The sequence below is a fragment of the Propithecus coquereli genome, unplaced genomic scaffold, assembly GCF_000956105.1.
Source record: "Propithecus coquereli isolate 6110/MARCELLA unplaced genomic scaffold, Pcoq_1.0 Scaffold775, whole genome shotgun sequence".
In the NCBI taxonomy this organism is placed as follows: Eukaryota; Metazoa; Chordata; class Mammalia; order Primates; family Indriidae; genus Propithecus; species Propithecus coquereli.
In genome coordinates, this window is record NW_012153896.1 from 547,648 (window position 1) to 563,472 (window position 15,825).

General features: G+C 59.4%; 1 protein-coding gene across 1 annotated transcript in view; it reads left to right on the plus strand.

Moving 5' to 3' along the window:
• Positions 1–14,714: 14,714 nt before the first annotated feature.
• The window catches only part of DAGLA (diacylglycerol lipase, alpha), a 23,892-nt gene continuing 22,781 nt past the window's right edge, over positions 14,715–15,825 (plus strand). The window contains exons 1-2 of the mRNA XM_012662701.1: positions 14,715–14,824; positions 15,282–15,493. Coding sequence (XP_012518155.1) covers positions 14,730–14,824; positions 15,282–15,493 — 307 coding nt within the window. The 5' untranslated portion in view covers positions 14,715–14,729. The remainder of the gene's footprint in view (positions 14,825–15,281; positions 15,494–15,825) is intronic.

Consider the following 15,825-nt stretch of genomic DNA (forward strand, 5'->3'; position numbering starts at 1 on the left):
GTTAACAAGAGAAAAACATAGCAAATTTATTTAACCAAAGTTTTATGTGACACAGAAGCCTTCAGAATGAAGACCCAAAGACCCAGAGAAAAATGTCCATTTTTATGCTCAGACTCAATGACGAATGGACAGCCATGTAGAAACGTGATTGGACAAAAAGAGTATGACCTATGGGAGTAGACTGAGGGACAAACCCAGCAAGACCTGTCTGTGCAGATTCTTCTTGGCCTCTCTCTGCAACATTCCTTCCTCCTGAGTGTGGGGCAGGACACTGTCTGGAATGGGGGGGGTCTTATGACCTATTATCAAACAAGGTAGGTCAGAGAATTTCTTTATGGCCAGCTCTTACACAGAAAGACAGAGGAAGGTTTTTACATTTTATGGCTAGCTTTGGGGCAGAGGGGTTCTGGTTCCTATGACCTGCTTTGGCAAAGAGGAACTCTAGTTTCTATGGCTTGCCTCAGGGAGAATAAACAGGGAGAGACAGAGAAAGAGAGAGACAGAGAGTAGTAAGACAGGAGAAAGTCCAAGAGAAACTTTGCTTCTGAGGCTGCTTCTGAGCCCCAGTGGATGGATGGATAGATGGATGGATGGACAGATGGATGGATGGTTGGTTGGGTGACAGGCAGAGATCCTCTCTCCAGTCCCCTTCCTGTATGGGGTTTAAATTAGCTCTGAGATCTCCACCTGAGTTAAGGCTTCCTTCACATGGTCCTATTTATGGTCAGGGTTGGGTGGCAGGAGCAGTGAGGAGTTGAATGTTCCTTGAACCCCAAGCATGTTATCAGGAGTCCTCAGTTGTGGGGGAAGAGCCCAGTGACTGCCCTTGGAGGGTCTCTGCCAGGCTGAGGCCCTGGCCTGCTGCGCACAGGCTCACCTGAGGTCAGGACTGGGCTGAACTGAGACTTTGCAGGGTACATTGCTATTCGAGTGGTGAGGGCAGCCCCAGGCCTTGTTCTCAAGACGTTGTTACCCCAGGATCAGGGGCACGGTCTGCCTACCCAGTTGCACAGGCCAGAAAGCTGGGGTCGTCGTTGACAGCGCCCTCCCCCTTACCGCCTGCCTGGTATGTCACCATTTTGTCTGCTGAGTCTCCATCTGAACTGCCCACTTCTCCTCACTTGCTGCCAGCCTGCCCGCCTCGGCCCTCCCCGTTGCTGCTGGCTGGCTGGGCTAGGCTCTGTCCTCCGTCATCTGCACACACACGCCCTCCTGCTGAGGGCTATCCTCCATGCTCCGTGGTCCCCCACTGCCCTCTCCTGTGGTCGCGTCACTCTGACTAGTCCTTCAGAGGTGGCTGCAACTCCTGGGTCTCCAGGTAGCCGCCCCTCCCCGTCCCTTCCAGGGACACGTCAGAGGAGTTTCCATTGTGTGTGAAGATTAACTTGAAGTCTCTTTTTCCCCCTGGACTGTAGGCTCCATGAGGGCTGGCACCACAGTGGCTTTTATTTACTGCCATCTTCCAAGTTCCTGGCACGTAGTAGACATTCTGGTTATTGCTGGATGGGTGGAGAACGGCTGCATGCACGAATTTAATTTAACCAGATTTCACCTGTGTACACACTGCCCAGCACCCACTCTGGGGCTGTTTGCATCCTTTCCTCCTCTTGGAGCCTGCCCCTGCCTTCAGCTAGGGAACCTGGAACCAAACCCCAGCCACCGGTGGGGTTGGTGTCCTCACACCTGCTGGGCCTGGGACCACCTCCAGGTCTTGTGCCCCTCGGTCAGCCAAGCCCAGGGGTTGATGCCTGGGCCTGTGTGGGATCTCTCAGACTCACTCAGGCGTGCTGCTGAATGGAAGAATGAGACCGTTGAGGGCTTGTCTGAGCAACGGCTAAACAGTCTACCAGGGCCCCTGTCAAAGTAGAGTATGCCCCAGAGAGGCTTCCAGGGTGATGACAAGTTTGGAAACCAGGCTGAACCAAGAAATGCAGAGGAACCTGGGACTGAGAAGGTGGGGGAGGGGGACCTTTGGAGCCTTCACCCCTGATCTGGGCTCCAGAGAAAGCCCAAGGCCGGGGGCTGTGGTCGGGGGTGGGCATGGACAGCAGCAGGTCCAGGCTGAGCCAGCGGCCCTGGGCGGCACCATGTCTCTGCTGGGGATCTGCTCTCCTGGGACCTGGTGTCTTCAGCACCCTGCCCACGAAGATGGTATAAGTGCTCGTCACAGGCAACTCCGAGTTTGGAAGCCACAGCTGTCTCCCTCAGTGTTGGGGTTCTAGCTCCTGGCCTTGGGCCCTGCTCGTGGTTGGGGGTGGGCTCAGACTGCAGGGATGTTCTGGCCAGGCAGGCTCTGTCTGGAACAGGCAGGGAGGGGGCACCCAGGAGGCCTCAGAGCCTGTGATTCTAGGTCACCTCCTGCAACATCCAGAGACAGGAGTGATATTTATAGCAGCCAGCGGCCACCGAGGGTGGAGAAGTCAGCACGAGCTGTGACGCAGGCTGACCCCCCCCAGGTCCCCTAGCTCTCGATGACTCCCTCACCACCCCCACTCCAGAGCCTTCCTGGGATGAGCAGGAAGGACGGGCTGCTGAGGAGGCAGCATCGTCTCATTGCCTCCTCAAGCCCTGGAGGAGGTGAGGTGCCACTTTCCACCTGGCAGGAGCCTCGGCCTCAGCCGGTCTCGCCAGGACCTTGTCTGGCTTGATGGCCCCAGCTGGGCATCCCATTAGCACCTGGCCCGGCTGGTCTCTCTCAGATGGCAGGTAGTTGTGGGGACAAGGGCACCATCCCCAGGTTGACTGGGACGAGGCCCTGCCAAATGCCCATCACCTCCCTGCTGTGCCCTTGTGAAGTGGTAGCAGAGTGCCGCTTGGGCTGCGAGGGCACAGTCCCAGCCTGTGGTCACCAGAGCTGTGCTAAGCATACGGCCCCAGCTCCACCTCCCGCCACACCCACAGAGCAGGCCTGGAAACAGAGGCCACAGAAGTGACAATGTGACAAGGCTGGGCCTCCAAGCTCCTGAGTCCCCCAGGAAGAAAAGTGATGCTAAACTTGGGTCAGAGGCCCAGCAGGCTGGGCCCCTTGCTACTGTCCGGCCCTTATCTGCCCAGAACAGAGTGGGTCCGCGGGTCCTGGTCAGGCACGGGTAGGCAGAAGGGGAACACTTGTCACGTGCTCCTTGGGGTGGCCCCATCGCAGGGGCCTGTGCTCCCCTCCTTGCCCCAACCCGTTTCTAGTCTGCGTGTTGTCCAGAGCCTCCTGGCCCATTCCCCGCAGGCCAGGAGAGGAGCAAGTGGAAGCCAAGGTTTTCTTGGGAACCTCCAGGGTAACAGAGAAGGTGAGGCAGACGCACCAGAACCTGCAGAAAAGTGGGCCGCTGCCTTAGCCGCTCAACCAGGGCTGGGGCTTCAGGCCAGCTGGGGACAGACCCTGAGCAGGCCTTGGAGGCCCGGAACAGGCGAAGCACCTGGAGCAGGTGGGACTGTCTGTAGAGGAGGAAATACCCGAGCCCGGGTGAGCTCGGTGGCTGCGCAGGTGGGAACAGGTAGATGGAACAGGGTGTGGGTGCTCAGGGCGGGGCAGGGCGGGGTGAGAAACTTTATAGCTAATGATTGAGAGTTTTAATTTTATTTAAAGGGCATTTAGGAGCCATAATATGCTTTTGAGAAGGGGACTGATTGAATTAAAACTGTGTATACATGTAGCTGATGTTACTGAGCACCTTCCCTGGGCCGGGGCCTGCTCTCAACGCTTTACACCTTTGAACCTCTTGGTCCTCCCAGCAGCCCCTTGCAGGAGGCCCTGCGCTCGCTGTCCTCCCTGGAAGTGGCCTGGCCCTGTGTTGTGCTTGGAGGGTCACTGTAGGCCCTGCTCTCTCAGCTCCTGGGTTAGTGTCTCTTTTCTGTGCCCGCTTTTACCCTCCCAGCCCAAGGGCAGGAAGCACATGTGATACTTACATGAGTTCAGGCACCTGCATGGAACCCTCAGGCTCTCTCCTTGCCCATCCTGCAAGCAGCACTCCAAAAGTCAAGGCCCAAGAATGGACCTCAGAGCTCATCCTGTCCAGTGGCTTTCCAACATTTTTAAGCATTGAAGCTGTTTTGTTCACACGCAGTGTTACAAGGAACCCCGATATATAAAACTGCTGGAAGCTGCTCTGATTGACGTGGCCTGCAAGCCCCAGGAAGCCTCCCGCTGTGGTCCCTGAAACCTACTCTGAAGAGCTCTCAGATCCCCCTCATTGGGCACAGGAGAGGAGGGCCACAGAGGGAGGGGACTGGGCCATGGCCCGTGTGCCGCTGGTGGCTGCAGGTGCCACCTCCTGCCCCGGTCTGCATGGGGAGGGGGTGTTGGCCCTTCCTGTGTACTAGAGCTCTGCTGCCCTCCTCCCTGGGGAAGAGCTCATGTTACGCAGTCACTCGATCCCTGCTTGCTTCCGAGATGCCCAGGCAATGGTTGAAGGGAAACCCAATAGCCCGAGTGGTGGCCTGTGCCCTAGATGGCCATGCAGCTCCAGGAGGTGGCCCACAAAGCCTTTTGGAGTCTGGAGGCTCTGCCCCCAGCCTTTGAGCAGTGTGCGCCTAAGCAGGCCAGACCCTGAGGGTCAGCCCGCAGCCTGAGGAGATGCAGCAGGACCGTGGTGGCCCAGGGTATGCTGGGCGAGGGGGTGTCGGGCCTGAGAGGGGAGGTTTCAGGTTAGGTGTGCCCACTTAGCATCTCATTAACAGCCTCATTAGGGGGCCCCCTAATGAAGTGGAAGGTGCTAATTCTGTGAGGTGAGGTGTTGCCAGCACCGGGATGAGTCTGCTCTCCAGGAAGTTCTGAGAAGCCAGAGCTTGGGGCTTCGTGCTGGGAGCTGATGAACTGCCAGGCAGGGGGCACATCTGGGGAGTGAGCTCCCAGCAAGTGGCTCCTAGGAGGGTGGGAGGCCTGGGGGGAGGAGCAGGGGCGGGGCGAGTGGAGTGCCGTGGGGCAGATGGGCTTGAACAGTGGGCCTCTGCCCCTCAGAGCATCCTGCATGGGAGCTGGGAAGGGGCCGGCAGTGGCACACCCTGAAACTCAGACCTGCGGACAGACAGATGTGGGCATCCTGCAGGCACTCAGGCTTTGGAGTGTTCTAGAGCCTCGTGGCCTTGTGGGGAGCCTTGTGGTCCAAGCTGTCCCGTGGGGTGGCGATTTCCCTCTCACTGGCTTGCTGGGGATCGAAGGAGGCAGTGCCAGCAAAGCCTCAGCGTGGGCGTGGGCAGGGCTCCTGGGAGATGCCCGAGAAGGTGGGTCAGGGTATTACGCAGGTTGGAAGGGTGAGAGCAGGCGGGGGCAACCTGGTCCTGTCTGTTTGGGTGCATTGACTTAGATCGCAAAGAGTTAGCACTGCCACGTGGGGAACAGGTGCTCAATGCAGTGAGGAGAAGGTTCTGTGCACACTGGGGAGAGATCATTAATAAATCATAATGACAGCAGCTAATACTTTCTATAAGCTGAATGTTTTATGTGCATTATTTCATTCATTCCTCACGGCTCCGTAAGAAATACCTTCATTATCCCGTTTTGCAGATGAGGAAACTGAGGCTCAGAGAAGTGGCAGTCACAGACAACTAGAAGTGATGGATCAAACCCAGGGCTGTCCCACTCTAGGGCTACAGGGAGGGCCTTGGTCAGCTCATTGGATGGCTACCACCCTCCAGGCCTTTGAGAGAGGAGGGTTCCAGGGGAGAGTGCAGTAAAGATGTTAGAGCAGGAGGGGAGTGAGAAGACCATGGGCGCGGTATGGAAACCAGAGATGGGTGCCTGTCTGCTCACCTGCCTGTGCCCTTCCCCACAGACAGGCAGGAGAAAACAGCTTGGTGCCATCAGCCCGGGGAATGTTGGCCAGTGCCGTGAGGGCTGGGAGATCCAGGCTGCCCCCATCACAGAGGCCAGCAGAGCCCGCCTGCCTGGGCCGCTTCAGGCTACCTCTGCCTGGGACACCTGAACGAGTGTGGGACACGGGCTCGTTCTGAGTTTCAGGAAAATAAATGGTCTCCAAGGAAGCATTCGGAAACCAATCCTGGCCTGGCTGGAGCCTGAGGGACTCTGTCCACTGTTGGAAACATCCGCTGGAGCCCAGGACAGTGGGGGCCTTGGCGGAAATCCCCCTGCGCCCTGGGAGGAGAGGACAGGGAGGCGAGGGTGGGAGGACGGCCTGGCCCGGCTGCCAGGGAAGGGTCCTGCCGCCCTCCCTGGCCCTCCCCTACTCCCCAGAAGCCAGCCGCCCTCCCAGAACAACCAGCAGGAAACGAAAGGCCACAGTTGAGTCCCAGGGAGTTGGCTGGTGTCAGTAGCAGGGCCGGTGGCAGATGGCAAAATCTGCTCATTGTAGACGAGTGGAAAATAATTAGCGTGAGACCGAGAAGCTGGAGCCTGTGATAAGTGGCAGCCGGGGAGGGGCTGGGAGCGCAGGCTCCGGAGCCTAGCGCCTGGCTCAGCTGCTTACTGGCTGAGTGACCTTGGGCAAATTGCTTAACCTCTCTGGGCCTCAGTTTCCTCATCCATAAAATGGGGATAAGAGAGTTGTCAAAACGATTAAGTCAAAGGAGGTAATCTTTGCGAACTGCTTGCTCCAGTATCTGGCAGGTAGTAAATGCTACGCAGCGCTCTTAAAAACTAAACACGTGACTGAATAATTGTTGGAACTATTTCTGGGTCCAGCCCAGGATGGCTATAGGTGTCACCCCAAGTAGTTGGGCCTGCTCCTCTTTGTCCTCTTCCCTGAACTCTGTGCCCAGCTCCCAGATTGCTCGTTTGCAGAGAGGGGTCTCTGGCCGACAAGCACGCTGGTATTGCAGACAGCACAGCAGACAGACCTGCTTCGGGGCCTGACTTGGCCACTCACTCACTAGGTTCTTTCACCTCTCAGAGCCTCGATTTCCCCATCGGTGACATGCGAATAGCCAGACCCACCCACAGGGTTGTAGCGAGGCTTGCCAAGTGGCTGGCACATAGCGGGAGGGAAGGAGGCTCCTCTCTGTGCCTTCCAGGCCATCCTGGCAAGGAGGGTGGGGAAGGTGTTTGTTAGTGTCAGACCCTGGGTGGCGGGTGGGAGGGGGACAAATGGCAGTGGCCTCCCACTCCTGCCTCCGGCTGTACCAGGCACACTGCTTTCATCCCAGGGCCTGGGCGTGTGAGGACCCAGCTCATGCTGAAACCCGGCCCCAGCCCCGGGCAGGCTCGGCTCTGCCTTCTGCTCCAGCACAGCTGATGTGTGAAAAGCAACAGCTTTCAGGCCCCTAACTTGGGTTGCACACACCCGGGCACAGGCTGGTGGCGCACGTGGCCCCCAGCCCACTCGTGCTTTCTCTCTGTCGCCTCTCTCGACACTTTCCCCTTCCTGTGCTTTCAGAGGCCAGCCCCTCAGCCGCTCCCGGTGGGCTGCAGACCTGGAGAAAAGGGGAAGGCGCCACAGCTGCGGGAACTCAGGATGGGACACTTTGCATCTGTGTGTGTGAGAGTGAGGAGGACTGACAGAGGCAGAGAGGTTTTTTTCTTGCAAGAAACTCAAGGAGGCTGTTTGGAATCCCGGCTCCGCCACTGCTTCATCGAGGGATCTCTGGGCAAATCATTTCACTTCTCTGAGCCTTGGTCTCCTTATCTGTAAAGCTGGGGTAATGCCCTGCAGAGCCTGATGAGGCTGGAACAAGATGACACAAGTGTTTCTAGCCCCAAGCTCTCTCCCTGCTCCACGGCCTGCTCCCCTGGGACTGTGGAATGCCTCTGGGCTCAGTTTTCCTCATCTGCAGAATGGGGTCAATACTCGCCCACATGGTGGTGTGATTGTAAGTCTGGAGCCAGACGAAGACCCACAGAGCTCTTTATGGTCCCTAAGGCCAGGCCGCCTCAGTCTGGAAGGGAAGGTTTGCAGCCAGCTCCTGAGTTCGGAAACAGGCATCTAGCTGAGTGGTGCCCGTCAGTAGCAGCATGTGGAGGTTAAGGCGCGGGCTCTGGAGCTAGGCTGTGCGACTGCCCGCCTCGCGCAGTCGTCCTGAGATTAGATGAGTCCACGTGTGTAAAGGCTTAGACGAGGGCCAAGACGCTGTGGGCAACTCATAAATGTTACAGGGACTGAAACAGTGCCCTCCCCGACTCACAGGCAGGCTACGATCTCCCTCTTCCCCTCGGCACCTGGAACTCTGGAGCCGCCCTGCATGTTTATGCCAGGGCTAGTTGCGGGCCGATCCCTCCATGTGCTCTCATTTAGGCCCCGTGAGCCAGTGCAGACAGGCTAACTAGCCACCGCAGTCGTGCAGCTTAAAAGTGGAGAAGCTGAATTTCACCACCGCGAGAGCCAGTGCTTTGGACGCCACTGAAGAGAGTAGGGAGCAGTTAGGCCAGGCGGCGACCTGTCGGTCAGCCTGCCTTAGCTGGGACAGAGCCTCTGAACCCATCTCTGCCAGGCGGCCACCAGCGCTTGCCCTGTAGGCTGCCAGGGGCCCAGCCTCACTGCAGTTAGTCTCCCCAGATCAGGTGCTCCCCCCGACACTAGGCAAACTCCAGCGCTCAATGCAGACACACTCAGAATCAGACGGACCAATAGGGCATAACAGGTGGCAGGCAGCGGTCCCTCTCAAATTTGGGGGAGCACCTTCCAATTTCAAATCCCTTTCACCTAGGAATCCCATTCATCATGGAAATGAGTCCTGGGCTGTCCCTTCCAGATACCAAGGATCAGAAAACCCTGCAGAGCTAAAAGAGCCCTTATGGACTAGCCAGTTTCTCCTTTTATTTTGGCCACCAGGAAGTTTGGCGTCTAGTGACAGTCTTTCAGCAACTGTGGGGGCCCTTATGTCTCACATGTGTGCAACTGATTCACTCTCGAGCCTTCTACTTTGATTTACTGAGGCCTAGAGGGGCTGTGACTTTCTCTTCTGGGGACACTGCTGTTGGTCCAGGACTAGGCATTTCTAGGGTGTGGCTGGACCTGGTCCCCGTCACCAGCCTCAGCAGGCAGCCCCCTCAAATGGGGGCCCTGGGAAGGTGGCTTTGGGCCTGAGGGTGTCCTCTCCTTTGCCAGACGAGCTGCAGAGGCAGGGGTTCCACCCACTGGGAGGCTGAGCTGGCCATAGGCGACTGAAGCAGCCAAGTGGTCGATGCCTTCGTGCAGATTTATCTCCACCCAGGGAGCGCGTGTGGGTTTTGCCAGCTTCTCTGAGGATTAGATATCTTCAAGAGCTTGAAAGAGGATCTCGGCCCAGGCTCCCTGGGGTGAAACTTGTTAATGGCAGTGTCACCAGGGAGCCTGAGCCGGGCATGCCACGAGGTAGGAGAAGGGGCAGGCTGGCTCAGGGACTCTGGGGCTATGTGTCCAGCACCTGGTAGTGACGCTACAGGGATGGACATTATGGGAAGAACCGGGAGCCTCTGTGTCCTTTCCAAACCTCAGTTTCCTCACCCATAAAAGGGACTGTTCTGAGACCCCTTCCAACCCTGACCTTCCTGCAGGAGGTGTGTGCTCTGGATGGCGGCAGGAATGACCTGTGCCTCCTCCTGCTCAGCCTCCTGCTCCTCGGACGGTGTCGGGCACACCGTCTCAGTCTCTGAGTCTCACTCCTCGTTCTTAAATAGTCGTAATAACGGAAGAGGCGGCACCCGACGAACACTTACTATGTGACAGGTGCTGTTTTAAATGCATGACTCATTTCACCCTGGGGATAATTCTAAGGTAGTTGCTCTTCTGATCCCATTTTAGAAGGGAGGAAACTGAGGCACAGAGAGGTTAACTTGTCCAAGGTCACACAGCCAGTAAGTGGCAGAGCCAGGACTCAGATGCAGTCTGGGTTTAGAGTGCATTCTCCTAACTAGCCCTCGCTCTCCCTGTGGAACGAGAGCGACACTGACCCTGCATCACTGCTGCAAGGATGGGAGGCAGTTAGCCTGGGACGTGGGACACAGGAAGTGCTCGGCTGATGTCAGACAGATCCCATGGCCTGGACCTGGCTGTCCTCCCCTCCTTTGGGCTCAACCTCCATCCCGTCCCTGGGCCCGGGTGCCCGAGGCCACGTCTGCCAGGTGGGAAATCTCACCAGCTGGAGGTGGCACTGGACGGGGCTCCAAGACACATCACCCGGGTTCCCCATGGGCACTCCGGAGCCCTGACCCACTGCAGGCAGGCAAGGTGACCGCCCATCTTTCACCAGTCCTGGCCAGAACTCTCTGTACAGGGCCATGCAGAGGCTGACCCGGCACCCTCTTCTCTCCCCTGTGAGCTCCCAGAGCGCCACCAGTGGGGAGCCCTTCCGCCAAGGGGCTCAACTCTCTGAAACTTCCTAGGGCCAAGCCCGTGGGGACCTTAGGATGAGGGGGTGAGGTCCCACATGCAGTGCTTTAACCAGCAGCACCGGAAGGCCCATGGCGGGGGCGCGTTCCCTAGTCAGGGCTTACGCGTGCTCACTCCAGCCCTTTGCTGGCAGCTGGAGCCAGCCGTGGGCCCCAGCGGCACCTTCCAGACCCCCAGTACCCAGTCACAGATCACACCACAAGAGGTCCCCACAAAGTCGATCGGACGCCCTGTGAATCCAGGGGCCACCACGAACAGATCCTTGGGTGTGCCAGGGCCTGTGCAGAGCCCTTTAGTGACATCATCCCAGTCTATTCTTGCCACAGCCTTGGGAGGGGTGTTGTTATTCCCACTTCTCAGAGGAAGAAACCGAAGCCTCAGAACAGTTCAGATAGCCAGAGGAGGGGGCAGGCGCTGGGGCGGGAGGGTGTGAGCTGAGAGGGGAAGGAGGCACTGTCCCATGGTGACGGGACAGCGCTAAGCAGGCTGTGCCCTGCCAGTGGGGATGGAGGGGTGGCTAGGGGTGGGGATGATGGGCCCGAGCCAGGCACTGCAGGCAGGCACCAGAGCGTGCGTGTAGAGACGGTCACCACAGGGCCCTGGCCCCCAGGGGCTCTGGGTTGAGCTGGGGCAGGGATGGGCAGCAAGGAATCAGCAAGTTAACTGTAGGACAGTGTGACCAGGGCCACGCTGGGGTGAAGGGCCTGGGGATCCCGTGAGAGAGTGGCCTGTTTCCCAGGAGTGCTGGGTACATGGGGGCTTCAAAGAGGAGGTGACTTTTGGCTGGCCTAGAAAGATGAGCAGGATTTTGCTTGTCAGAAGAACTGGGGTAACCCAAAGCATGGACCCTTCCAATGAGGTGGTTTTAGGGAGCAGCAAGTTTGGAGGGTGTCAAGAAATGAGGGTGGGGCAGTGTACGAAGGCCGGAGAGCCTCCCTGGCCAGAGAGACCTGCTAGCTAAGGGTCGGCTCCATGTTGGAGTTGCCGGAGTCTGTCCACACCCAGATCCCTGAGGGTGAGGGATAAGGCATGCATGGATTCAGAGAGGGCCAGGCACTTGCCCAAGGTTGCACAGCCAGCCAGTGGCTGAGGCCCTTAGTTGCTCACCTGAGGGCCCTGGGCTTTATTCTGCAGGCCATGGGAGCCATGGAAGGTTTTTAAAGTAGAGAGCAGTATGTGCATTTTAAAAAAGAGTTTTGCATTTTTAGAAAGAGGAACTCCTGGAATGGTTAATCCTTAACCCAGGGGCCTGAGTCACCAGCAGGGAAATTGGACCATGTGTGTGGGGGAAGAAAGAGGCTCCCTAGGGCCGCTTAATTCCACCCATGGGAGGGGGACCCCTGGCACCCCATTCGCACCTGCCTGGGCTGGGGGCCCAATCAGAGGCAGGAGGAGCCCCCAGCAGTGCCCTTGTGTCCCCCTGGATAGGAAGGGGAGGCAGTGCCCATGCACCCACCCCACTGTGGGCACCAACGCTGTGCCCCAGGGGACGAGAGCCAGAGGAGATGCTTTGTGGCAGCCCCAGACCAGGAAGTAGCCTCTGCCCTTCCCCCTCCTAAGACATTTCCTCCAGATGAAATCACATCCCCAGCAGGGGAACAGGCACCCATTGTGATGGGCTGGGGTCTCTTCAGAAAGGCCGCCTTTCAGACCCTTAAAAATAGCAGCCCTGAGATTGAGATTTATGAATCAGCACCACCCCTCATGCAGCACAGGCCCTGCCACCCCCACCCCAGACTGTGACCCGTTGGTGACCAGCTGGAGAATCCTCCAGGCCAGGCGGGGAGGGGCGCGGGTCCAGCAGGGGTTCCCATGCACTCCCTCCGCCTCACACGCCCTGCTAGGACTGGCTTTGGCACTCATCCAGCACGGCTAGGGCCTCTGCAGACCTCCTCTCATGGGATCCTCGCCAGAGCTTTAGGAGGTGGGGATAATCGACATTTTACAAATGAGGAAACCGAGGCACAACTAGTAAGTCACACGATTGGCGGGTGGTAGAGCCTGGGTTTGAAGCCAGGCAGTCTGGCTCCTGGGCCTGGGCTCGCAGCGCTGTGCCTGGGATGCTGCAGTGGTGGGGGGCCCCAGGCACAGGACTGTCACAGGGTGCCCAGTGGGGCCAGCCCGCAGCGCCCCACCGTGTGACCCAGTGGGCATTGGCGCCGACCGTGGCTACTGGCCTCAGGCTGGTTGCCCCCTGAGCCAGGGCAGAGGCTGCCACTGGCCACACTCCAGTTATTGAGACTCCTAGGTACGGCCACCTCTGCAGGGCTTGGTGACAGGTGCGGCTCACCTCGCCCAGCCTGAGAGCTGGGGAGGGTGGGCACAGTGCGGGCAGAGAGGGGGTGCTCAGAGGCTGAGGGTGAGGGTGAGGGTGTTGGGTGAACGGCACGTGTGAGCTGAAGGAGTTCTGGCCATTCTGGGCTCTGTGGGTAGACAGTGGGAGTGAGCGGAGGGTCCCCACAGCGTGTACCTCAGAACGGGTGTCCTGGGCTGCTGGCAGGGGCCAGACCCTCACGCACCTGCCAGCCCCTCTGGAGCGGCACTGCCCGTCCTTCTGCCCCACCTGGCCTGATTGGAGTAGGACGTGGGACCACAGCCCCCGCAGGTGAACTCTGAACTCTGATTCATTTCCTTCCATTGCTGTGAGGGGGCTCCCAGCAGCCCCCTGAGCCCGACCCCAGGCCCCCCTTACCCTCTGTGAGCCACCTGGAGTTGGAAGGGGCAGTAACACCAGCTGTGTCCTGCCCCAGTGCAGCTGCCGCCCGCGGTGCCCCAGCCCCCCTGTCTCATCACCCGCAACCTGAGCCTGTGGCCGGCGCTGTCAGCTGCTGGCCACAGACTCTGCTGCAGCCCCAGCCCCCTGCGGGCCACAGACCCGGCCCCAGCTACCCACCACCGCGGCTCTCCACCCTTCTCCCGCTTCCCAGAATCCGTGCTCCGACTCCTCCTTGGAGAGAGAGTGGGATGATGTCACTTCCTGAGGGTGGGGGGAGGAGTAGGCACGACCCCGGCAGGCCAGCCCTTGAGGCTGCCAGCTCCCGCGCAGCCCTGGCAGTGGCTGGATGAAGTGGCTGCACCCGGGAGAGGCAGCCGGGCCGGGCTGCACATGCCGGCTGGCCGGTCTCCCAGCCCCACGCCCTCTCGCCCACCCTGAGGGCTGTGCCCACTGGCCGGGGAAGACTTAGCCGCTTCCTTCCCAAATGATGCCTGTCTCCTCTGACACACGTTTTCCCCGGAGCCGTTACTGGGGAGAGGAGGACCTGCTGCCCGCCCCTGGACCAGGTGCCATGTAAGCCTCTACTGGCCTGGGGGCAGCTGCCCCCAGCAGTGTGCATAGCCAGCCCCCGTAGCAGGGCTCCCTCTGCCCAGTCCAGTGCGGGACTACCCCAGAGCCCCTCCCAGGCATCTCTGGGGACCGGCCTCCCTGTGGGGGCACCCCCCCACCCACACTGTCACCCCTCTTCCTGGGGCTCTAAGGAGTGGGCGCCCCGGGTTCCCGGGCTCTCCTCTCTGAGCTTGCTTGTGGCTGATCGGAATGCAGCTACTTCAGAGAGTCGGGAACCAGGCAGTTAGGCTGCCGGGCTCAGGGTGGGTATGGGAGGTGTGGTTGCCAGGAGGGGGTTACCCTGCAGGGCTCGCCCCTGTTCCTCCAGCAATGTGGGCAGAGGGTGTCCCACGCCATGCTGCTGACCCCATACCTCAACCGTGTCCTTCCCTCCCCAGAGGCAGAGCTGTGGTGGGGAATTCTGTCTAGTGGGTGCAAAACCCAGCCATAGAGTGTGCTCACAGGTTCCAGCAAAGCAAGAAGCTGAAGACCTCATGCAGTACATACCTATTGAGCACCTGCTGTGTGCTGGCCGCTCCTCACCCTCCGTGTGTTGTCGGTCCCTGCCACCAACCAGACACATGCCCTTGCCCCCACCTTCCCCAAGGCCTGCAGCCTTCCTCCTGCCCTGTGGGCTTTGTGCTGAGGGGTGGGCTCGTTCTTAGTTCGGGAAGCCCCTACCCTGACCCCAAGCACTGTGTGCACTGGGCCAGATCTCGTGGAAAGACAATAAGGGGGGTGGGGGCTGAGGGGGAAAGAGTGGGGAGCCTAGGTCATTAACAGAACCGAATAGTTACTGTCAGGGTAACCCCAGGCATAGGCTAATCCCAAGGGGCCAGTGCCAGTCTTGGGGGACAGGAGCGACCTCAGGGGTAAGGCTGAAGCCAGTGTCCTGCTGCTGAGGTCCTCTGGGTTGGCTCCTACCCAGGGATGGTCAGCATTTCCAGGGGCCTGGAGGCCATCACGTTGGACTTGGGACTTGTGGCCAGCTCTGAAGATGCCTGTGCTGCTGGCCACACCAGGGACTGGCCCAGTGGCCCAGGAAGGTGCTGGCCCTGGGTGCCGCTGCCCACCCAGGCAGCTACAGGGTCCTCTGCTTTCTTTCAGGAGGTGAGCGCCAGGCCCGCTGAGCCTCTGCAGAGCCGCCAGCCATGCCCGGGATCGTGGTGTTCCGGCGGCGCTGGTCTGTGGGCAGTGATGACCTCGTCCTGCCAGCCATCTTCCTCTTCCTCCTGCACACCACCTGGTGAGTCTCCAGGGCGGAGGCCACAGGCCTGAGTGCGGAGAGAAAGGCCTAGAAGGAAGCTTTTGGGCCATCTGTTCTTCCCTGCCTGGACCCGAGTCCTATCCCTGTCGTGCCCCCAGCTTCTGGGAGGAGGTGCCTTAAGGCAATGTCCACACGGAGCCAGAGACCCCTCCTGGCCACCGGTGGTCCCAACCCCAGCTCTGGGGGGAGTTGCTGCTGCTGTTTCCCAGTGGCTGTCCGCTGGACCCACTGTTCTTACTCCCCGTCCCCAGGTCTTTCACTGGCCGCCCATGCCCTCGGAGGCATTTAATGCCAGGTGGACAGTGGCCTCGTGGGGGAGGCATCTGCTGTCACCCCTCCTTCCACCAAGTCCATGCTGGGAAGGGACCTGCCTGCTAGGGGCCGTTCGAGGTGCAGGGGCTGCCCAGCCTCGCTCACACAGGTGTTCCTGTGACAGGTTTGTGATCCTGTCCGTGGTGCTCTTCGGCCTGGTCTACAACCCGCACGAGGCCTGCTCCCTGAACCTGGTGGACCACGGCCGCGGCTACCTGGGCATCCTCCTGAGCTGCATGATCGCCGAGATGGCCATCATCTGGCTGAGCATGCGCGGGGGCATCCTCTACACGGAGCCCCGCGACTCCATGCAGTACGTGCTCTACGTGCGCCTGGGTAAGGGCTGCCTGCCTGGGGGTGCTGCTCCAGACACCCCCAGCCCCATGCTTCTCCTCCTGTGCTCACTCATTCATCCAGCCAGTATGTACTGGGCACATGCCATGAGCCAGGCTCTGTGCTGGCACCAGGGTGCAGCAGTGAACTAAGACTTTCTGGGTCTTCCATTCTAGTCCTGGGGCCAGCAAACTACAGCCCAAGGGCCAAATCCAGCCCACTGCCTGTGTTTGTACATAAAGTTTTTTTTTTTTTTTGAGACAGAGTCTCACTCTTTTGCCGGGGCTAGAGTGAGTGCCGTGGCGTCAGCCTAGCTCACAGCAACCTCAAACTCC